Consider the following 22,003-nt stretch of genomic DNA (forward strand, 5'->3'; position numbering starts at 1 on the left):
CCGATGGCAGGCGGGCCTGGGGGCGCGCGGCGGCAGCGGCTTCCGGCCGGAGCCCTGAGGCGTTGGACCCACCATGGCGCGGAAGAAGGTGCGTCCGCGGCTGATCGCGGAGCTGGCACGCCGCGTGCGCGCCCTGCGGGAGCAGCAAAACCGACCGCGCGACTCGCAGCTCTACGCCTTGGACTACGAGTCCCTGACGCGGCCGTTCTCCGGTCGGCGGCTGCCGGTCCGGGCCTGGGTCGACGTGCGCCGCGAGAGCCGCCTCCTGCAGCTGCTCAACCGCCTCCCGCTCTTCGGCCTGGGCCGCCTGGTCACGCGCAAGTCCTGGCTGTGGCAGCACGACGAGCCGTGCTACTGGCGCCTTACGCGGGTGCAGCCTGACCACACGGCGCAGGTGCGTGCACCACGACCGCACCCCTCTCCTGCAGCCGCCTGGTCTCCCCTCCCGGGCGGGCTCGCGGAGCGGCCCCGCCTCCCCTCCTTTCTGCAGGTTTGTGGGGCTGAGGCTACCCCCTCCTGACCTCGGAGGCCAAGAGCCTTGCGAGTTGACTTACTTTCCTCTGGCTTTGCAGAATTTGGACCACGGGAGGGCCTGGGGCATCCTGACCTTCAAAGGTAAGGCTCGGAAGAGCAGGTCCCCGGCGGTCATTGCAGGCCACCGACGGCACAGCAGATGTGTGCAGTACGCCTCTTTCCTTCCCCAGGCAAGACGGAGAGCGAAGCGCGGGAGATCGAACACGTCATGTACCATGACTGGCGGCTGGTGCCCAAGCACGAGGAGGAGGCCTTCACCGCGTTCACGCCGGCGCCCGAGGACAGCGTGCCCTCCGTGCCGTACCCCCCGCTCCTCCGGGCTATGATTCTCGCAGAAAGACAGAAAAATGGAGACACAAGCACCGAGGAGCCCATGCTGAATATGCAGAGGATACGCGTAAAACCCTGGGACTACCCTGCAAAACAGGAGACCAAAGGAAGGGCCAAGGGCACCCCGGTCTAGAACACCAGAACCAGTGGGTGGCCTGAGGGGCTGTGAGGCCGCGGGGACCTTGCTGATGAAAGAAACCATCCTTGGGTTACACCTGAGTCCGCCTCTCGGAGTTGGGAGTTCCCCCTCCGTGACGTGTTCTGACGGTCTGCATCGTAGTGGAGAGGGCTGGGGCAAATCGCCAACTGTCTTTCCTCTGGCCCTTCCGCCCCGACACCCAACTCGGAGGGCACGCTGGGGAAAGCGGGAGGTGCTGGCCCCCTTCCCCCATTGGAGTAGAAACTATGAAAGAGAATAAAGGGGGAAAGAAAGAAACGAAAGAAAACAAAATAAATAAAGGGGAATAAAAGAAGATAAACACAGGCCAGGGTTGTGTTTTATTTGCGCGCTCTCTGCAGAACCTGGGAGAGAAAGGCTGACTCTGGTCACGGCCCTGGTCTGGGGGCACGGGCGGTGCGGGAGCAGGGCGTCGCGTGGGTGGAACCACCTGGACGGGTTGTGGCGAGTACAGTTAGTGTCCGAGCCACTGGAGGAGACTTGGCCTCCGCAGCTCCTCTCCTCCCTCCTACGGCTGCTGGCTTCCGGGGTGCAAGTGAAGCGAGATTCCTCGCGGTCGTCCGCGGAGGCTGCCGTGCCGGGTCCAGGCCCCTTTAAGCGCAGGCCCCGCCCCAGTCGCCGCCGCCCCGCCCCGCAGAGCTCGCTCCGCCGTCGCCATCATGATCTGCTTGGTGCTGACCATCTTCGCCAACCTCTTCCCCGCGGGTGAGAGGAGCGGCGCGGCGCGTGCCGGGGTCGGGCGGGCAGTGCTGGGCCGGCCTGACGCCCGGTTCCCGCCCGCTCCGCAGCCTGCACCGGCGCACACGAGCGCACCTTCCTGGCCGTGAAGCCGGACGGCGTGCAGCGGCGGCTGGTGGGCGAGATCGTGCGGCGCTTCGAGAGGAAGGGCTTTAAACTGGTGGCGCTGAAGCTGGTGCAGGTCGGGGCGCAGGGCGCGGTGGAGGGACGGGGTGAGCGGGCGCGGGGCGGGGACCTGAGGACGCTTGGGTCCTAGGCACGGGCGCAGGCGGCCTGACCCTTTCGCAGGCCTCCGAGGAGCTGCTGCGCGAACACTACGCGGAGCTGCGCGAGCGCCCGTTCTACGGCCGCCTGGTTAAGTACATGGCCTCCGGGCCGGTGGTGGCCATGGTGAGTACCTGGGAAGCGGGCGGGCGGCCCCGGGACCTCCACCTCCGCGTGACACCACCGCCGACCCGCCCGCACAGGTATGGCAGGGGCTGGACGTGGTGCGCGCCTCGCGGGCGCTCATCGGGGCGACGAACCCGGCCGACGCCCAGCCCGGCACCATCCGCGGGGATTTCTGCATTGAGGTTGGCAAGTAAGGCCGGAGCCGGGGACGGTCCCAGCCCTGTCTGGCCTGCCTGGTACCCGTGCCCGAGCTCTCCTTCCTGCGCTCACGCGTGCCTCTTCTGCTTAGGAACCTCATTCACGGCAGCGACTCAGTGGAGAGTGCCCGCCGAGAGATCGCTCTCTGGTTCCGCGCAGAGGAGCTCCTGTGCTGGGAGGACAGTGCCGGGCACTGGCTGTATGAGTAGTCCGGTGGGTGCGCGTCGCAGAGGCTCTGCGGCACCAGCCTCCTCCAGGGCCCAGGCTTTCAGACCCGCCCTGCAGCACTTTGAACGTCCCTTCTGATGAGGTGCTGAACATGTCAGGACGTTGCATCGAGGGTGGCATGGGACCCCCCCAATCCCTGGCGTACAGGGCTTACTGCCCGAGACGAGCTGCTCCAGGCAAGCCTGCGCGGCTCACTTGGAAACGTGCCAGGACACTGTCCTGGTGCCCAGCCCAAAGTGGTCCAACATTTCTTTGTATAATAAAGTCCTAGTTTTCGTGTGGGTTTGGTTCCGGAACAGGCAGCTACGACGTTAAGACGTTTATTACGTACAGAGCAGATACGTGGGTTTGCTTGCAGGACCAAAGCCTGAGGAGAATCGTCACCCCTCCCCCAGCCGCCCCATCCGTCAGCCGGGAGTCACTTCCAAATCCTAGGGGAACAGACGAGGGACCGGACATACATCACAGTGGAGGTGGCAGGGTGGTGGGGAGAAGCCGGCAGCACGGCAGCTGCAGCCCTCGGTGGCCGGCGGGGCTCATGGGGCAGCTCCCCAAGATCTGTGCTTCTCTGGTTGGGGATGGGTGAGGGGCTGGGCTGCCCTTGTTGGGGCCTCCCAGACAGGAGTGCAGTGGGCCTGGAAGGTGGGAGTAGGCCAGCGAGGCCCGGCTGGGCAGGGAGAGCAGTCCAGGGTGGCGACTGCTCCTTATGCGCTTAGAGTCTACTGGAGGCAGCTCCATCCTCAGCTCCATGGGCCTCCGCTTGGTGGCCTCTCTGTTGCTCCTGGGGAACAGGCCACAGCGGGCAGCCCTAGGCACTTAGTAGCGTGTCTGGGAGCTGTGGAGCCCCATGCAGGAGGCAGGCCCCAGAAGCACACCATCCCCCATCAACCTGAGGCTGAGCCTGCGTCCAAGGACTGACCCCGGAGAGGCCAGGGGCCTCCCCTTCTTCCTGAGGCCTGGGCCTGCCCTGGCAGCCTGAGAAATCCCACCCCGGGGCTTCTAGGAGGCACAGGACTCCAGGGCCCACTCCTTGAAGGAGTCTTCTGCCCAGGCAGAGCCTGAGGGGACACAGGTCAGAGCAGGGCTGGCGAGACCCTGCGTGCATGGACGGGATGGGGTAGCAGTCTCTTCTTAAGCAGCTGTTCTGGGGAGCTGGGCCTCGTGCTTTGATGCCAACTCCCTGGGCAGGGGACAGCCAGGATAGGGACAGAGGATAGGGGCTTGAAGACAGGAAGGCCCCAGAGAAGGCCAGCTGGGGTACAGGCACCTGGGCAGCCTGAGGCCCACCTCCCTAGGCAAAGGCTAGTACCTGGCCCTGTTCCCCTAGGCAGAGTGAGGGCCCAGGACGCAGGTGGGCCCGCAAGCAGCATGCAGAGGTGGGCCCAGGGCAGGCAGCCTCGGCGGTGGGGAGCCCCTGCCTCCTCCCTGGGGGTGCTGGGAAGTAGGAGGCTGGGGTAGAGCCAGGGCCACCTCAGATCCTGCCTGCGCTGGGCCCAAGGTGCCCTGGACTTGAGGACTCTGGGCTGGAAGCTGGCCAGGAGCTGCCCAGGAACAGTGTCCCGAGATTTTCCTCTTGGGTGGAAGCACCCCCTCCCCTCCTCCTAACTGACTGGCGTCCCCACACTCCCTGCCCGCTGTAGAGGGCCAGACTCAGGTGAAAGCTGCAGGTTGAGAGGTTAGAAAAGGGGCGGTGGCGCCTGGCTGGCTACCCCGCAGGGCAGGCGGGGGTCAGGTGGTCAGGGGTCCTATGTACAGGTCCGGCCAGGCAGGGTGGGCGGCTCACTCTGGGGTGTAAGACACCTGCCACACGATGATGTGGCTGCGCTCGGCCTTGGACAACATGGGCTTCACTTGGCTCACGTCCCCCATGCCCTCCTCCGTCTCATCATCCTCTCCATCTCCTGTGGGCAGGACAGCAGTCAGGGCCAGGCTCCCCGCTCCCATGTGCAACCTCAGCCCTGTCCCCAGGGCCACTCACCGATGCGAAAGTCAATGTAACCCTCCCCGCCGCTCAGCACCAGCACGTTCCGCAGCTTCTGGCCCTCGGCTTCTGAGGCGGGGGCGGCCGGCCCAGGGCCCTCGGCTGGGCTGTCCAGGACGCTCCCATTCAGAGTGGCCAGCACGTTCCCTGGGATGGCAGAAGCAATTCAGGATAGCAGCCTCCTGAGTGCAGCGGCCGCGGCCACTGGCCTGCCGGGTGTGGACAGCAGGAGAGACACAGACTCACCTGGTACCGAGACGAAGAACTTGACCGCATCACGGTGTCCATGGAAGCAGAGCTGTGCCTGGGCCATGGAGCAATAGGGGATGAAGCTGCTGGCTGCCCTGTCGCTGCTGTCGTCACCGTACACATGGATGATGCCCCCAGGTCGGGCGCCCTCCCCCGAGGTGGGGGACGTCTTATTGGCTGCAGGGAGAGAACCCAGAGGCGCTGAGCCCACACACCGATGAAGGGTGGGAGAGGCTTCCCGTCGGGGGATGGGAGGTGGCCGGGCTTACCTCGGAGCCCCAGGAGCTGGCCTCGATGCAGGACCACAGCTGGGGACATAGGAGGAGCAGGGGATAAGAGGAGATGGATCAGTGGAAGGGCGGTGAGGCACCCTCCCAGGTGGCCCTGCAGAGCCACCCCCTGGGAACTCATGGGCGCCTCTGGCAGCACCACCACCCCGGCAGGGCTGCAGCCACTCACTCTCTGTCAGGGGGATGGAGATGACCACGCCGTTGCCAGTGCCCACCCAGAGCCGGCTGCCTGCGACCAGCAGGGCCGTGATGCGCACGAAGGAGAAGCCCAGCTTGCCAGTGCCTGTTGGGGACAACGGTCAGGGCGGCTGGCCTTGAGCACCCCGCTGCCCCGCCTGCCTGGCGCAGCCCCTTACCCAGCATCTTGCTGACATAGGGCTCAATGTCCACGTCCTGCAGGTGCTGGTGCGTGTGTGCGTGGTAGAGCCGCAGGGTGGAGTCCAGACGGATGGACACCCACACACCATCACCGATCCATGCCAGCTGCCGCACCTGGCTCTCCCGCCGAGGGTGGGCATCAAATGACTTCTGTGGGGTTATGGCAGTCCATCAACAGGGCTGGGGGAGAGGAAGTGGGAAGCCCCAAACCTGCCACAGCCCCGGGGCCACCTGCGGCCCCCTCTAATGCCCAGCCAGAGCCTGCTTTGCCCCTGTTAGAGCCTGGGTCACAGGCAGTGCAGGGGGGCTGGGACCCACACAGGGCCTCCTGGACTTGTGTGTGGAAGGTGTGGGAGCACTGCTGGCTGGCAGAACCCCTTCCCCGCCCCGGGCGGGCCATGCCAGCACTCACCTCAATCTGCATGGTCTTGGGCTGGATGACGTGCACCTTGTTCTTATAGCCACACCACACGCGGTCGTACACAACAGCCATGCAGCGGATAGAGTGGTGCGGGTGGCCCAGGTCCATCAGGTGATAGTTGCTCAGGTCCCACTGGCCATCTGCGGGGAGCCCAGATACCTCAGGCCTGGCCAGTCCCCACCTCTGCTCATGGCATCAGGGGTTGAGACACCCAGTGCCAGGCTTAGGAGAGGCCTGGAACCCCAGGAGACCCCCGAATCACTGGCAGGGCCATCAGCTGCCACCCACATACCCCATGCTGCTAGGCCCCACCTTCACCACGGTGGAAGATGGCGAGGGTCCCGTCTGCCAGAGCCACCAGCACGCGGCCTTTGACATGCCTGAAACAGGAATGCAGTGAGCCTGGTATGGGACAGGCTATGGTAGCCCCTCCACCCAGTACCCCCACCCCCACCCCACCGCCGACGCCCGGCCCTCAGCCTGGGGTCACCCACACCAGGCTCAGCACGGAATCCTTCAGCTTGATGGAGTGCAGGCACTTCTTCCAGTTGGCCACAGCTGAGTGCACGTACAGCCTGTAGGAGGAGGTGGCGGTGGGCAAGGTGCTCCCCAGGGACCCTCCCTCCACCCTGTCCAGGGCCCTGCCTACCAGCCGTTCTGGGCCCCCAGCCACATGGTAGGTGCAGCACTGCTGCCTGCTCCCGTGGGGTCCCCGCTGGGCTCCGGCTCCGGCTGCGTGCTGCTGCTGTCAGGCTCTGGCCCATTCTCGCTGTGAGAAGGACAGTGACTTGAGGTGGGCCACGGGGTGTGCACCTGCCCCAAGACCCTTCCCACCTCTGCCAGCCTTCCTTCTGCTGCTGCCCCAGCCCAAGAGCTTACCTGCCAGGCTGGGGGCCAGAGGGCAGGGCGGGGGCTGGGTCGGTGAAGACGTGCTCTGTGAGAGGCCCCGGCCGCAATGCAGCAGTCTCTGGCTCGCTGGGCCCAGGGTCTGGTACCTCTGTGGCCTCTGTGGCCTCCTCTGTGGACTGGGATGGGTTGACCTTCCCATTGGCGATGGCGGCCACCTCCCCTGTGTTAGGACAGGTGAGCTTGGGCTGGGCAGAAACCTGGGAATGAGGGGATGGGGAAAACTCGCCGTGGACTCACCCTGCCCCTTGTCCAGCACCGGAGTGTCCCCTCGGGAGGAGCAGTTGCTCCGCGGCACGTTGCAGCGGGTGGCACAGCCCACCAGGGTGATACCGGCCAGCACGCCATCTGCGCCCGCATCCTCTGGGTTCACGTCGCTGTCCAGGAACATCTCCCCAGGGGGGTAATCACTGTCGCTCGCCGCTGGGGAGAGGACTGCCCATCAGCCTGTGCTGGGGAACCCACTACTGCGAGGGTGTGTCTAGCACTCATCCAGGGGTGGGACGGAGGAGTGGGGGCTGGTCTTCCACTCTCCCAGCAGACCCAGCCTCCACACATGGCTCCACCCACAGCCCACCCAGGACTCTCTGCCTGGAGGCCTGGGACGACTCCAGCCAGCCTGCTCTGTTGGGTGGGCCCCTGGGCCGAGGTAAGCTGAGTAGTAAGACTCCCGTCCTGGGAGCAAACAACTCATGATCCTGTGGCAGACCCCTAAGAACCCTCAGGAGCTCAGGGCCATCTCCGCAAACAGCCCTGTGGTTTCACACCAGAGACCTAGCGGAGCCCTGGGCAGCCCTTTGTTCTCCCAGTGTTGGGGCTGGGCCCAGAACCTCACCAAGGCTATCGCCCTCAGGGGTGACATGAAGCCCCTCTTCCATACCCCCTTAGCCCTTGGTGAGGCCGTGAGATTTCGGCCCAGCTGGAGGTTTCACTTTCAGCCTGAGGAAATGTTTTCCTCTAGTGCCTGAGTGATGCTTCAAGCTTCAGGCTGGGCTACGGCCCACCCGTCGCCCTCTAACCAAATAATCGTGGTGTGCAAAGTAGGAATAAAGGTGGAGGCCACGGCAGTGTTGCCCCTCCCACCGTCCCCTCACGTTCCTGTGTCCACAGGACACCGCGAGAAGACGGGTGCTGTGCGGTAGGACTTTTCTGAGCCTCCTAGTAGAAGGGAGTGGTGCCGAGTGGAAGCACCGTCTCCAGGCCAGGCTCACCAGGGATGCTGGCGATACACAGCACATGTGCGTTGCAGACGGTGAACTGGTCCACCACGGTGCCTGGCTGGTTGGCGTCGATGATCACCACCTTGCTGGTGGTCAGTGTGCTGGTCAGGATCCACACCCGGCTGGAGGTGGCGTCCATTTCAGGGAGCTCCTTGGACTGTTTCAGGGCGAGGGATCGAGCTCAGAGCCCAAGCCTGAGGCTGCCCGACAGCAGTAGGGGCCATGGGGCTCCCGGAATCTGTCAGGGTCCAGCCTTGACTTTAGCTTGAGGGAACATGTCTATCCTCCCCAATGGCCAGAACAATGAGTGCCCATCCAGGCACCGAGGAAGCAGAGCTAAGCAGAACCCTGGCACAATTAAGGCCTGAAGAATATCTCAGTGATTTCCTTTTACATAATCCTTTATATAATCATAAATTAGTTTCTAGAATTAGGGCTTGGAAAACACCTGTTTATAGTGTTACTACTCAGTGATTTCCCTTTATATAATCCTCTATATAATCATGTCAGTTCATAGAATGAGCATCTCAGTCATTTCCCTATACATATACATAACTATATCTTAGTTCATAATCGGAGGAATGCCTAGAGTGGACACAGTACAGAGCATGAATTAAGGAATAAGCAGCTTAGAGTCAGAGGAATGTCTGGAGCAGACACAGTGCAGAGCATGATTTAAGGGAAAACAGTTATACCAGGACAAGAACCCATGGCCCAGGCGGCAGCGTTCAGTATCGGAAAGATACCCGCTGTATGGCAGGCTTGGGGCGAGAGCCACTCCTCCTGATAAAGGAGTTATCGGACCTTGCTCCAGTTCTTGTGGAAGGCTGCCCTCAGACCAGCAATCCACCTTGGTGACTGCGAACTTTATCAGCTCTTGCTACTGTGCTGCTTGAAAAGCATCTTCCCATAGAAGCCACTGGAAGCTGCCAGAAGGTGGCGGTAACCTTGACAGCTCTATCACTGCTATGTGATTTAAGCATCCTCCTATAAATCTTCTTAGAAGTAGTTTCCCATAGACAGAGGTACTGCACACTGCACCCTCTTCACTGCGCACGGCCCAACGTCAAGCCTCGGTGACCTAATGGGGGTGGACCCCCTTACTGCACACGGCCCTTGCCTTCATGGGAAGGGGCCCCTTGCTGCGCGCTGTCCACCTCCTGGCCTAGGTGACCTAATGGGGGTGGACCCTATGTTGTATTGCTCACGACCCTATCATTGTCCTTAAAGATGACTTCACTCACTGCCCTGCCCCCTAACCTATACACAATAAATACTCATGCTTCTGAACATTCGGGGCCTCGCCTGACTCTGCTTGTAGGTGGCGTGGCCCCCTGAGCCCAGCTACATTTTTCTTCTACTTCTGTGTCATGTCTCTTTATTTCTGGGATCCTGCGCCTCAGCACATCATAAGGGACACCCCACGCCCCTGTGGGGCCTTCAGCCCTACAAATGAGGACTCAAGACTGCACTGTAAAGCGATCCATAGTTTTCCCTCCACAGGGGAAGCCATTAAGCTTCAAGAGGCCCAAGCTGGGCCATAAGACTAAGCCTCAGGTGGCTCACGCCTGTAATCCCAGCACTTTGGGAGGCCGAGGAGGGTGGATCACGAGGTCAAGAGATCGAGACCATCTTGGCCAACATGGTGAAACCCCGTCTCTACTAAAAAAAATGTAAAAAATTAGCCGGACGTGGTGGCACATGCCTGTAATCCCAGCTACTTGGGAGGCTGAGACAGGAGAATTGCTTGAACCCAGGAGGCGGAGGTTGCGGTGAGCCAAGAATGCGCCATTGCACTCCAGCCTGGGCAACAAGAGCGAAACTCCGTCTCAAGACAAACAAACAAACAAACAAAAAAGACTAAGCCTCTGACCACTGGGAAGCAAGCTCTGCCACTCCTGGGCTCCATCACACCTGCTGCCTGCCTGACCCCCACAGCTCAACCAGTGCAGGCCCACTCAGGCCCACTCTGGGCCACTGGCAGGGAAGGAGGGGAGAGGACAGGAGGCGGCGAGGGGAGAGGAAGAGAAGAGAGGAGAGGGACAGCCATAGGGACCAGGACTGCTGGATGGTACTCCCGCTGAGAACCCAGGAGGCGGCTCAGCTCTGGGGAGGGAAGACTGCGACCTGCAAACCAGGAGCCCCTGCGAGACCCAGCCTCCGGGTGCTGTCCCCAACTGTCCCGTGGCTCACTCCCAGCATGCTCTGCAGCTGAGCTGTCCAGAGACTAAGCCAGGGAGGGTGCCCGGTGGCCTCAGCCATGCTCACCTTCTTCTTCTCGGGAGACGCATGGGCACTCTTGGGCTCGCCGTCCCCTTCCCGGTCGCAGGTCAGGGGGTCGCGGCCTGGCGCTGGCTTGACTCCATTCCCAACGTCGTCCTCACTGGGCCTCCACCCGCACAGGTTGACACCCGCGGCACACCATAGCTGAAAGGGCAGGGCCAGGCTCGGGTGACACCGGCGCTCTCCAGCCTCCCGCCCACCCAGGCGGCCTGGGCGGGTTCCGCGCGGGCTCACCTTCATGGTGGGGTCCTTCTCCACCAGAGGGCGGCAGTACACGGGCACCGGCACGTTCTTCATCCGCGTGTCCTCCTGGCCCCCATTGGGACTCAGCTGCAGGGAGCAGGGAGGCGCCGTGAGCACGAGCCCTGGCTCCCCCCATCCTTCCAGAAACCTGGGTCAGGCCGGGCCGCCGGCTTCTGGCGGCAGAGCCACCTATGAAGACTCGAGGCAGGTGGGGGCGTGGCAGCCGCGGGACTCCTCCTCCGACCCTCCAGAGCCCGGCGCCGGAGGCTCACTAGGAACCTGCCAGGACCTGCCCCGCCCGCCGTCCCCTCCCACCTCTGGCACTGCCCCGCCTCCGCCCCGCCCCCTTGCCCACGCCCCGCCCCCTTGCCCACGCCCGTCCCCGCCGCGTCCGGCCCGTACCTGCTTGTACTTGGCGGGCAGGCTCCAGCCGCAGGCCTGCAGACGGCCGTCGTCGTTGCGGACGTGCTCACGCACCTGACGGTACTGCTCGCGCTTCTGCTCTCGACGGGCGGAGGACGTGCAGTCGCTGAGTGGAAGAATGATGGGTGACGTCTCTGTCCAGGGTGAGCAGCAGCAGAGCAGCGGGCACCCACAGTGCCCCAGGCCTGCCCTAGGGGAGGCCAAGGCAGGGAGGCCCGCCTGGGCCCATCCCTGCCTTTTTCTGGCCGCTGGGTGCCAGATGGCCAGGGTGGCTTTCCCTGCACCAGGCATGGCCGTAGGCCTGGAGGCCATAGCTGGCACCTGCTCAACCCAGAGGCTGCTCTGCTGCCACAGCCACTGAGGGCTTCAGGGACCAGGACCCAGAGTGCCACCGGGACACAGGTGCGCCCAGTGACTCCTTGCTGGATGTGTGCCTGAAATGGCTCCTTTCTGCAGCTGGAGCCTCAATGGGAGCAGAGCCCAGGGGCCACCGTGAGGCCCAGCACAGCTGTCAGTGGACACAGATGTCCTGAAGTAATCGCCGTGGAGCCAGAGCAGCCCAGCTCCCCGCGGTGGGGAGGGGCAGGTCACGACCTCTGGCATGTGGCAAGCGAGGTGGAGGCTGCCCTCGAGATCCTCCTTCAGGGCCTGGAGGAGAGGGGCCCCCGGACAGAGCCTCCCCAACCCCCTTGCAGGCTGCATATGGGGGCCAGAGGACACTCACTCGTCAGGGAAGAACTCCAAGGGCCGGCTGCCCGCCGAGATTGGGCACATGGCGTGGCTGCGGCGCTGGCTGAAGCCGGCTGTGGTGGGCGACTTGTAGTGGATGTTCACTGAGGGGTAGGGGCGCTTGGCCGGAGGCGGGCTGGAGGAGGAGCTGAAGAGGCGGCTGAAGCTGCCGGAGGCACAGGGAGGTGAGGGGTGGGCAGAGGACCAGAGGGCCTTCCTGCCCCCTCCCCTGCAGCTGCTGGCCACACCCCCCAGGTGCCCCCAGCTTACAACTGCCAGATGGTGGACTTCTTCTTCTCCTGGACGGACGGGTGCTCTCGGGACGCTCTGCAGGGGAGGGCACAGGGAGCAACCTGCTAGCGCCCTCGTGCCTCCCTTGCCTGGGCCTCTCCAGGTTCCCACAGGAAGCACCCAGCGCACTTCAGTGCCCCCCAGAAGAGAGGCAGGTGCAGAGGGAGCCGCAGTCGTGCTATCTGGGATGACCCCGCAGCCCCTCCTGGGGAGGCTGCGGCTCCCACCTGATCATCTCGGTCCACCGCACGGCCTCCTGCAGCTCCATCAGCCGCTCCTTGTACTGGTTCCGCTCCATGAGCACCCGGGCCATCTCCACCCGCGTGAAGCGGCGGCGCTGCGCCATGGGGATTTTGTCCTGCAGATGGGAGGCACACAGACTCAGCCAGCCCTGCTTCTGGAGGCTAGGTCACACCTGCTTCCTCCTGGGGTGCCTCCACTTGGGCAGGGGGCATGGCCTCCAGGTGTAAGTGGACCTAAGCGCCAATTTCCTGCAGCTCCTGAGGCAGAAAGTGGTGTGGAGGTGTGTGTGCAAGGGGGGAGGGGAACCCTGCCAGGGCTGCCATGACACGCATGATGCATGATGTGGGTGACTTTCCCTGCATGGCCTTGGAGGCCTCAAACGTCTCAGGTGAGGTGCAGGTGGGCCCGGTCTTGTGTGAAATGAGCAGCCAGTTGACACTCTAGGGAAGGGTCAGCCGGCTGAACACTTGGGGTTCTGACAGACCTGTGTGGGGTCTGCAGTGTGCTCCCTCCACCCAGGGATGCCCAGCAGAGCTGCCAGTGAATGACGAAGTACATGGCGGGTGGGCAGTGGGGTCCCCTTATGGCCCGTAACACTCAGCACTTCCTGCTTACAGGTGCCTGTCCAGTCTCAGGCTATGACAAGGGGCTGAGGCCCAGGACCAGTGTCACCTTCAGCTCCTGCAGGAGGGGGTGGGTAGGGGAAAGCTGACTCGCCTTCAGCTTGTGTTTCTTCTAGACCATGGGGAGCGCAGCCTGCACGGGATGGCCTGAGACACACAACCTCACTTTATCGTCACCACAGCCCCCAAGTGACAGCCAGTGCCTGTGAAGTCAGCATCCTTCCTGGAGTAGGGCCTGCTCTCCTTAAGGAAGGCAGCCGCTGGCCAACTGACAGACAGCGCTCCCTTTGGCCTCTCCCCCGGAAGGGGTGGTGGTTCTGAAGGTGAGGGCCTGCAATACCCAGGCAGTAGAGAGCTTGCCCTGGGGTCTCCTGGGCTCCGGGGGTGGGGTGGGTCCTGGGAAGGGTACAGCAGGTGACTGGCCAGGCTGCAGAGTCAGGGAGACCCACTTGTGACCATGCAAAAGGCATGCAGGAGGATGCTGACAGGTGACCTGGCGTCCCGCCAGCACTATGGTCCTGCTCAATTGGCCTGGTTCTGACTCTATGTGATCTGGGGAGTGGGGCGGCAGATGATGCCACTGGGGTCACATGTCACACAGGAGGGGTGGGAAGGTACTGAGTCCAGAAGAGCTGGTGAGTCCCCAGGAGCCCGCCTGGGCCCCTGCCCGTGTTCCCAGCCCTGCATGTGAATGGTAGAATATACTGATTCTGAACAGAGACAGCAGATCTGGTGAGTCACCGGGATCCCGCCCCCAATGCCCATGCTCCGAGTGTGAAGAATGGGATCTACTGCGTGGGAATGGTGAACAGTGAGGTACACTGCGTGGGAATGGCCGACAGTGAAGTGGACTGCGTGGGAACGGCCGACAGTGAAGTGGACTGCGTGGGAACGGCCGACAGTGAAGTGGACACTGCGTGGGAACGGCCGACAGTGAAGTGGACTGCGTGGGAACGGCCGACAGTGAAGTGGACTGCGTGGGAACGGCCGACAGTGAAGTGGACACTGTGTGGGAACGGCCGACAGTGAAGTGGACTGCGTGGGAACGGCCGACAGTGAAGTGGACACTGCGTGGGAACGGCCGACAGTGATGTGGACACTGCGTGGGAACGGCCGACAGTGAAGTGGACACTGCGTGGGAACGGCCGACAGTGAAGTGGACACTGCGTGGGAACGGCCGACAGTGAAGTGGACTGCGTGGGAACGGCCGACAGTGAAGTGGACTGCGTGGGAACGGCCGACAATGAAATGGACTGCGTGGGAACGGCCGACAGTGAAGTGGACTGCGTGGGAACGGCCGACAGTGATGTGGACACTGCGTGGGAACGGCCGATAGTGAAGTGGACTGTGTGGGAATAGTAATATGTACTACATGTGAATGGTGAATGGTGAAAAGTACCGTGTGTGAATGGTGGCCGCCCCGCATGTGTGTGGGGTTGGTGGACACTCAGCATGTGAGGGCGTGTGAATGGTGGCCACCCCACGTGTGAGTGCGTGGGAATGGTGGACACCCAGCATGTGAGTGTGTGGGAATGGTGGCCGCCCCACGTGTGAGTGCGTGGGAATGGTGGACACCCAGCATGGGAAGGCGTGGGAATGATGAATGGTGGCCGCCCCACGTGTGAGTGCGTGGGAATGGTGGACACCCAGCATGGGAAGGCGTGGGAATGATGAATGGTGGCTGCCCTGCGTGTGAGTGTGTCGGAATGGTGGACACCCAGCATGTGAGTGTGTGTGAATGGTGGCCGCCCTACGTGTGAGTGCGTGGGAATGATGGACAACCAGCATGGGAAGGCGTGGGAATGATGAATGGTGGCCACCCCGCGTGTGAAGAGTGAAGAGCGGATGTACCGATTCTGTACAGAGATAGCTGCTTACATCCTCCGCCTCTTCTTTGGGCTCACGGCGGGCGATGATGGCCTCAGACTTCACTCTGCAGGAAGGGGAAGGAGGCAGGGAGGGTAAGGGCCTCCCAGGGGCCTCGGGAACGAGCAGCGGGCAGTGCCCGCCCCGGACTTGTGTCCTTGCCTCTGTGCAGGGCTGGGGGCTCTCCCCGCAGCAGCCCTCTGGTTCAGGGCCCTGAGTTCTGCTGCCAGTTCTCTGGGGACAGGTGGTCCTGCACCACTGCCGCACAAGTGCCCCGAAGCCCAGCCTTCCATCCTGGCTGCCTGGGAATGCGGAGAGGGGCAAATCTCAGGGGCCCTGGCTTCAGCAAACCCAGAGCAGATCCGGGTCCCTTCTCAGGCAGAGGTACGGTCTTGGGACCCCACACCTCCTCTGCTTATCAGAGAAAGGCTGGAGCCCCAGCACACAGCTCTCCAGGGGCCATAGCCAAACCTTGGCTGATCAAAGGGCTGGAGGAGTGGGATGGTGGGAGCTGCAGCTGAGCCCCACACGCCGTGCAGTTGAGGACGTGCAAGACAGGCCCAGCGTGCGCCGTGGGAGGCTCAGGAGACCACGGCCCCTCTTGGGCTGGTCAGGTTGAAGTGGCTGTGAGCTGGAGCTGGGGGTGGACAAAGCCACTCTGGCTGGAGGGCAGGCACCGGAGAAGGCAGCCGCCCCGGAGCCCTGCCGCCGGGTGCCTCTGTGACCGGCTCTCCCAGCCCCGCCCTCACCTTTTCAGTTCCTCTTCCAGCTCCTTGATGCGGTTTTCCAGCTTGACTTTGGCCTGCTTGGCAGCCTCCAGCTCACCCCTCAGCACTTCCTGCTCCCCGGACAGCTGGTCAACCTTGGCAATGAGGTCATTCTTCACCACGTTCAAGGCGTTTCTTTGAAAAAGCAGAAAGATGGGAGTGCAGTCTCCCAGCCCTGGTGAGGAGGGCTGCCTCAGCCTCACTGCACAGGAGAAGGGCCCTCTTACTTGGTTTCCAGAAGCTGTGAGTTTTCCAGCAGCAGATTCCCCACTTCTTTGCCCATTCCTGAAACAGAAGGTGCAGAGGTTTCACCCGTACCCTTGGAAGCAGGACCCTGGTGACACCACACCTGCCTCAGGGTAACCACACTTCTGGAGAGGGTGGCCTGGCGGGGGGTGACACCCGATCTGCAGGGAGCACAGAGCAGGCTCCCAGGCCTTGGGGTGGTTCTAGTGACTGATCAATGTCACAGGCCAGCTGGCCAGACGCAGGCCTCTGAGTGGCCCACTGTGCTGTCACCTCAGAGCCTCCAGCAGTCCCATCACGAGGCCCCTCTCAGAGCCGCCACCCTCAGGTGAATGATGTTGGAGCTGGGGTGAGGGGCAGGTGGGTAAGGATAGGCCTCTAACAGCGGGGTCAGTGGGGATGGGGCATTGCAGGGCGGCTGTGAAGACCGCAGCTCCCTGGGGCCTTCCCACAGCGGGACTGATGGCTCCTCTACCACCAGGCCCCAAGTGAACCTGGACTGAGCTCCTGCAAGCATGCCCAGAAACCCCAAAAGAATGGAAAGAAACCCCAAGGTCCAGCCTTCCCACACACTGCCCCACGTCTACGCAGTCAGGAAACAGCATCACCCGCCTCCGTGCCTGGGCTCAGGGGTCCTGCCTGAGGCCTCCATTGTGACCTCCCTTGCCTCAAACATGGGCCTTCCTCCCCACAGGGTGTGCCCTGTGCTTGTGGGGACTCAGAGAGGCTGGGGCTACCTTGCTCAGGCCTTCAAGTCTGTCCCTTGGGGGAAGTCGCCACCTCCCACAACCCAGAGGCAGCCGGGACAGAGCTAGCCTCACCCGGGGCTGCCCCCTGACCCCGGCGGCCCCAATGCTGTCCCCATCATGCAGAACAAAGCAAACAGCTCATGAAGCAGGAGACCATGTAGGAGTGGAGGAGTGACGCGCGGGAACAGGGCCTCAGCCTTACCAAAGAAATCATCACGCACTAGGGAGCCGTCCCCGTCCCACAGGAGATGGGCAACCAGGGCGGGAGGAGAGGGAGAGAGGGAGGAGAGAAGAGAAGCGCGTTAAGCCCGTGTGGACAGCAGGCTGGGAGGAATTCAGAGTTGGGTCTGCTGGGTTAGGGTGGGCGCAGGAGGGAGTCAGGAGGGCAGGAGATGGGGCGGAGCCAGCTACTTCTGGGAAGTTTATCCTTGGAATTACATGAAGACTACCAGGCCACTGTTGCTTGTGGGGCTGTTAGCTAACATCTCACCCCAAATGCTGGGCCAGATGGGGCTGGGGACAAAAGGCACCCCTGTGGAGACAGGCCACGCCTGGAGGCTGGGGGGCTGCACCTGGACAGTCTCTGGGTGGGGCCTCAGAGCCTCCTGCTGTGCAGCCTGTTGACCCAGGTGAGGAGCGTGCCTAGAGGCTTGGCAGGGGCCTCTAGGACCTGGCTTCTGGGGTGCGCCTGACAGCAGGGGAGGCCCTAGAGCTGGCCTTGGCTGTGTCTAGTCACTGCCGTGGTGTCTTAGGGCTCTGCAGGACTGTGGGGCTTGGATATTCAGGTCAGTGTCAAGTGGCTGGTGGAGCAAACCGAAACAAGCTTCCGAGCTGCGGTGGCGGCGAGCAGAAGCACAGGCGCTAAGGCGGCGTGGGGGGTGGTCCACACAGCCACGGTGTTGGGAAAGCTCAGGGCATCCCCTCCACCCCCAGCCACAGAGGGGAGACAGACAGGAGAGAGATACACACCTGAGAACTCCCCTGGGCGTGTCCAGCGTGGCACAGAAAGGCAGAGGGGAAGGAAGTGATAAAGGTCAATCGGTGACTGGAACTGATGAAATAAACTCTTTTTAAAGAAAAAGCATCAATGATTCGGCCACTCCCATGTTGCAGGGTAGGAGAGAACAGGAGCAGCCTCCAGCAGGTCTGGATACCTATACCCCCAGGAAGAAGCCTGCAGGGAATGGGGCCAGGCACCATGGTCCAGCCCAGAGCTGAGCCTTGACCCTAGAGCCTGCTCCTCTCTGCTCCCGCCACCCATCAGGAGAGCAGGCCCCCCGCAGCCCCCACAAAGACGGCCTGTGAAGAGGAGTGTGTGGGGCGGGGTGTGGCAGGTGCCCAGCCTCCAAAAGCCCCCAGCGTGGGCGAGGCAGAGTGCCGCAAGGGAGACACTGCAGGTGCAGGCCTAGGGCTGGACTCCGAGGCTCCTGGGTCAGCCCAGGTAGGGCAGGACCTCGGAGAAGGGCGACTGAAGACAAACTTCAAGCAAGGACCTCAGAGTGGAAGGTGGAGAAAACTAAGCCAGAATGCAGAGGAGGGGCGGGGAGGGTGCGGGGGCAGCATCCTCACTGGGTCCTGGCCCCCTCCCTGCACAAAGACAGAGGGAAACACCACCTCCTCTTCCACAGGTGATGATGTGGTTCGGATCTACTTGGTTGCTTTCACACAGAAAAGGAAATCCATTAAAGAGTCACTTGATTTAGACGACAAAGGGCTGTTTGTTACAGGAATTCCAATACTAAAGCACCCAATTCAAGAGCAGATGTCCCTCTCTCAAATCGCTTCCCAGGGCAACTGCTGCTAATGGCCAATATTCTCCTCTCAGATTTCCTTCTAGATAAACAACAGGTTTCAAAAAACAAACATGGGACCACATCATCCATCTCTCTGGGAGACTTCCTGTGTTCCACTCAGCACTGTCATGGGACTCTCCTGTGCTGAGATTCCTGGTTGCCTTTATTTATTTTTTGAGCCAGGATCTCACTCTGTTGCCCAGCCTAGAGTGCAGTGGCACCATCACAGCTCACTGCAACCTTGACCTCCCAGGCTGAAGATCCTCCCACCTCGGCTTCCCGAGTAGCTGGGAGTACAGGTGCACGCCACCACGCCCGGCTAATTTTTCTATTTCTTTTTTTTTTTTTTTTGAGACGGAGTTTCGCTCTTGTTACCCAGGCTAAAGTGCAATGGCGTCACCTCGGCTCACCACAACCTCTGCCTCCTGGGTTGAGGCAACTCTCCTGCCTCAGCCTCCTGAGTAGCTAGGATTACAGGCACGCGCCACCATGCCCAGCTAATTTTTTGTATTTTTAGTAGAGACGGGGTTTCACCATGTTGACCAGGATGGTCTGGATCTCTTGACCTCGTGATCCACCTACCGTGGCCTCCCAAAGTGCTGGGATTACAGGCGTGAGCCACCGCACCCAGCCTATTTTTGTATTTTTTTTTTTTTAGGAGAGATGAGGTCTCACCATGTTGCCCAGGCTGGTCTGGAACTCGTGAGCTCAAATGACTCACTGCAATCTCTGCCTCCCAGACGTAAGCAATCCTCTCCCTCAGCCTCCTGAGTAGCTGCAGCCACAGGTGCACACCACCAAGCCCAACTAAGCATTTGGTAGAGATGGGGTTTCCCCATGTTGCCCAGGCTGGTCTTGAACTCTGGAGCTCAAATGATCCACCTGCCTTAGCAGGCATGAGCCACTCACTGCACCCGGCCTGGCTGCTTTTAATGTCCTGTAGTGTTTCTCTACAGGACCATCTCATCATCTGTCACTGCACCTGCTCCCGCGAGACGTGGTGTCCCTGTGTGAGGGCTCGAGGTACCTCTCAGCCTGTGACTGCTCGGCTGCTCCCTCAAAGGCTCCACCGCTGCTACCACCTACAGGTGCTCAGTGGGGCTGTGTCCCTCACCTCTGGTGTGGAGGGCAGCACCCGCTCCACCCTAGACAGCCTCGAGTGTCTATTTTCAGTCTTGTAGGGAAAAAGTTTTCTTGATTTTCTCTTTATTTCTAAAATTGAGCATCTTTTCATATGTTTATTGTTAGAGTCTATAAATTTCCCTTTTTTTTTTGAGATAAGAGTCTTGCTCTGTCATGAGGCTGGAGTGCAGTGGCTTGATCTTGGCTCACTGCAACCTCTGCCTTCCAGGTTCAAGCAATTCTCCTGTCTCATCCTCCCGAGTAGCTGGGACTACAGGCACCCACCACACCCAGCTAATTTTTGTTTTTTAGTACAGACAGGGTTTCACCACATTGGCCATGATGGCCTCGATCTCTTGACCTCATGATCTACCCACACTGGTCTCCCAAAGTGCCGAGATTACAGGCGTGAGCCACCACGCCCGGCCACGTTTCCTGTTTTATCTTCTGACGATTCCTATTGTACTTGGTTTCTTTCTTTTTCTTCAGTTGTGAAGGACTCGCTCCATTGCCCAGGCTGGCGTGCAGTGGTGCCATCATGGCTCCCTGCAGCATCAGCCTTCAGGGCTCAAGCACGCCTCCTGGCTCAGCCTCCTAAGTGGCTGGCATGATTCTCAGGCTACTCGCTAAACTCAACGTGAGCTAAAATTCACTTCAGCTATGTCTGTAGCTGCAACATGCATGCACCACAACATCCAGCTAATTTTTGTATTTTTTTGTAGAGACAGGGTTTCCTTTGCTGCTCAGGCTGGTCTTGAACTTCTGGGCTCAAGCAATCCTCCCACCTTGGCTTCCCAAAGTGCTGGAATTACAGGTGTGAATCACCATGCCAGCCTTTATTTTAATTTTAATGAGCCGGGCACAGTGGCTCACGCTTATGATCCCAGCACTTTGGGAGGCCGAGGGGGGTGGATCACAGGGTCAAGAGATCGAGACCATCCTGGTCAATAAGGTGAAACCCCGTCTCTACTAGAAATACAAAAACTAGCTGGGCATGGTGTCATGTGCCTGTAATCCCAGCTACTCAGGAGGCTGAGGCAGGAGAATTGCTTGAACTCAGGAGGCACAGGTTGCGGTGAGCCGAGATTGCGCCATTGCACTCCAGCCTGGGTAACAAGAGCAAAACTCGGTCTCAAAAAAAAAAAAATTTAATGATGTCTCCATCATACAGCTCTCATTATTTTCCTTTATGGCTTTGGTCACATAGAGAGGCCCAGATTATGAAAATGTTCTCCAATATCCTTTGCCAGTTTTTCATTTTTATTTTTGGAATCAGAGTTTCACTCTTGTCACCCAGGCTGGAGTGCAGTGGTTCAATCTTGGATTACTGCAATCTCCGCCTCAGCCTCCTAGGTAACTGGGATTACAGGTGCCTGCCATCACCACACCCAGCTAATTTTTTTTTTTTTTTTAATTTTTAGTAGAGATGGGGTTTCACCATGTTGGCCAGGCTGGTCTCGAACTCCTGACCTCAGGTGATCCACTCACCTTGGCCTCCTAAAGTGCTGGGATCACAGGCGTGAGCCAGTGGGCCCAGCCCAGTTTTTCTTTCCTTTTTTTTTTTTTTTGTTTTTTGTTTTTGAGACAGTCTTCTCTGTCACCCAGGCTAGATTGCAGTGGCATGATGTCCACTCACTGCAATCTCCACCTCCTGGGCTCAAGTGATTTTCCTGCCTCAGCCACTCGAGTAGCTGAGATTACAGGCACATACCACCACACCCAGCTAGTTTTTTGTATTTTTAGTAGAGATGGGGTTTCACCATGTTGGTCTGTCTGGTCTCAAACTCCTGACCTCAAGTGATCCACCCGCCGTAGCCTCCCAAAGTGCTGGCATTATGGGGTGAGCCACTGCGCCCAGCCCCTTTTCTAGTTCTATCCTTTGTTGATGCTCTTGTTTTCCGGAGACAGGGTCTTGCTCTGTCCCCCAAGCTGGAGCGCAGAGGCGCAATCATGAGTCACTGTATCCTCGAACTCCTGGGCTCAAGTGATCCTCCCGCCTCAGACTCCCAAGTAGCTGGGATCACAGATGCCACCATGGCCGGCTCCGCTCTGTCGTTCTTGTAATTGTGTGCTTAGGTCCTTAATCCACCTGGAAATCACTGCTGTTCACGGGGTGAGGTTAGGCTTAGACTCCATTTCACACCAGCAGCAACTAAGGCAGTACATTTATTGACTCGTCCACCTGCTTTCCATGGTTTGAGATGCCACACTTTTCAGAGATAGATTCCCCATGGCTCCAGGTCTGCCCTTGGCTCTCCACCCTGAGCCTGTGAGCTCACATCACGGGTTTGTTGCTGCCTGCCTCCGCTGCTACAGCTTTCTGTGGAAGCCTGCAAGCTCGTTCTCTCATTTTCTAGGCTATTCTCACGTTTCCTCTACCGGATGAACTTCAGTTCCATTCACAGAGTTCCAGAAAAATCTCCAACAAGCGTGTAGATATTTTTACTGCTAATGAACGGATCCCCGTGAGAACGGTGGGCTGCCTGTGACGTCACCAGACAGCTCACAGGGCGTGTCTTCAGGTCCAGGCACGTGGCATCACCCTCTGGGTGTATGGCTTCTTTCACGTCCTTCAAGGACACTT

The 22,003-nt window shown here is 60.5% G+C and overlaps 3 protein-coding genes across 19 annotated transcripts in view; 2 read left to right on the forward strand and 1 right to left on the reverse strand.

Annotated features, from left to right (window-relative positions):
• Positions 1-5: 5 nt before the first annotated feature.
• MRPS34 (mitochondrial ribosomal protein S34) lies at positions 6-1,348 on the forward strand. The gene is made up of 3 exons (XM_010339033.3): positions 6-394; positions 573-615; positions 705-1,348. The coding sequence occupies exons 1-3, from the start codon at positions 74-76 to the stop codon at positions 995-997; spliced, it is 657 nt and encodes a 218-aa protein (XP_010337335.1). The 5' UTR covers positions 6-73; the 3' UTR covers positions 998-1,348.
• Positions 1,349-1,589: 241 nt separating this feature from the next.
• NME3 (NME/NM23 nucleoside diphosphate kinase 3) lies at positions 1,590-2,877 on the forward strand. 4 transcript variants are annotated; one of them, XM_010339036.3, is made up of 5 exons: positions 1,595-1,747; positions 1,831-1,961; positions 2,069-2,170; positions 2,248-2,352; positions 2,460-2,662. In XM_010339036.3, the coding sequence occupies exons 1-5, from the start codon at positions 1,702-1,704 to the stop codon at positions 2,571-2,573; spliced, it is 498 nt and encodes a 165-aa protein (XP_010337338.1). In that variant the 5' UTR covers positions 1,595-1,701; the 3' UTR covers positions 2,574-2,662. The 4 variants fall into 4 exon arrangements, with proteins under 4 accessions (XP_010337337.1, XP_010337338.1, XP_010337336.1 ...); XM_003928391.4 differs by having other exon boundaries at positions 1,651-1,747; positions 2,248-2,360; positions 2,460-2,877; XM_010339035.3 differs by having other exon boundaries at positions 1,590-1,747; positions 2,069-2,352.
• A 23-nt stretch (positions 2,878-2,900) lies between these two features.
• MAPK8IP3 (mitogen-activated protein kinase 8 interacting protein 3) overlaps positions 2,901-22,003 on the reverse strand; it is a 58,610-nt gene continuing 39,507 nt past the window's right edge. For 9 of the 14 annotated variants that reach the window (XM_039477890.2, XM_039477880.2, XM_039477889.2 and 6 more), the window contains 24 exons: positions 17,474-17,485; positions 16,707-16,724; positions 15,737-15,794; positions 15,492-15,644; positions 14,728-14,809; positions 12,238-12,368; positions 11,990-12,046; positions 11,715-11,885; positions 10,970-11,096; positions 10,559-10,654; positions 10,310-10,468; positions 8,033-8,198; positions 7,062-7,244; positions 6,795-6,984; positions 6,565-6,684; positions 6,410-6,490; positions 6,228-6,295; positions 5,907-6,055; positions 5,473-5,644; positions 5,286-5,399; positions 5,096-5,134; positions 4,824-5,003; positions 4,575-4,724; positions 2,901-4,497 (listed from right to left, as the gene is read on the reverse strand). In XM_039477890.2, coding sequence (XP_039333824.1) covers positions 4,376-4,497; positions 4,575-4,724; positions 4,824-5,003; positions 5,096-5,134; positions 5,286-5,399; positions 5,473-5,644; positions 5,907-6,055; positions 6,228-6,295; positions 6,410-6,490; positions 6,565-6,684; positions 6,795-6,984; positions 7,062-7,244; positions 8,033-8,198; positions 10,310-10,468; positions 10,559-10,654; positions 10,970-11,096; positions 11,715-11,885; positions 11,990-12,046; positions 12,238-12,368; positions 14,728-14,809; positions 15,492-15,644; positions 15,737-15,794; positions 16,707-16,724; positions 17,474-17,485 — 2,798 coding nt within the window. In that variant the 3' untranslated portion in view covers positions 2,901-4,375. The remainder of the gene's footprint in view (positions 4,498-4,574; positions 4,725-4,823; positions 5,004-5,095; positions 5,135-5,285; positions 5,400-5,472; positions 5,645-5,906; positions 6,056-6,227; positions 6,296-6,409; positions 6,491-6,564; positions 6,685-6,794; positions 6,985-7,061; positions 7,245-8,032; positions 8,199-10,309; positions 10,469-10,558; positions 10,655-10,969; positions 11,097-11,714; positions 11,886-11,989; positions 12,047-12,237; positions 12,369-14,727; positions 14,810-15,491; positions 15,645-15,736; positions 15,795-16,706; positions 16,725-17,473; positions 17,486-22,003) is intronic. The other 5 variants (XM_039477881.2, XM_039477883.2, XM_039477886.2 and 2 more) reach the window with 5 other exon arrangements.

The sequence above is a fragment of the Saimiri boliviensis genome, chromosome 12 (assembly GCF_048565385.1).
Source record: "Saimiri boliviensis isolate mSaiBol1 chromosome 12, mSaiBol1.pri, whole genome shotgun sequence".
Lineage (NCBI taxonomy): Eukaryota > Metazoa > Chordata > Mammalia > Primates > Cebidae > Saimiri > Saimiri boliviensis.

Coding starts and splice junctions, on each gene's coding strand:
- MRPS34 (XM_010339033.3), top strand. CDS start 74: ATGGCGCGGAAGAAGGTGCGTCCGCGGCTGATCGCGGAGCTGGCACGC. Junction 395..572: donor AGCCTGACCACACGGCGCAG/GTGCGTGCACCA, acceptor CTGGCTTTGCAG/AATTTGGACCACGGGAGGGC. Junction 616..704: donor GGGCATCCTGACCTTCAAAG/GTAAGGCTCGGA, acceptor TTCCTTCCCCAG/GCAAGACGGAGAGCGAAGCG.
- NME3 (XM_010339034.3), top strand. CDS start 1,702: ATGATCTGCTTGGTGCTGACCATCTTCGCCAACCTCTTCCCCGCGG. Junction 1,748..1,830: donor CGCCAACCTCTTCCCCGCGG/GTGAGAGGAGCG, acceptor CCCGCTCCGCAG/CCTGCACCGGCGCACACGAG. Junction 1,962..2,068: donor TGGCGCTGAAGCTGGTGCAG/GTCGGGGCGCAG, acceptor ACCCTTTCGCAG/GCCTCCGAGGAGCTGCTGCG.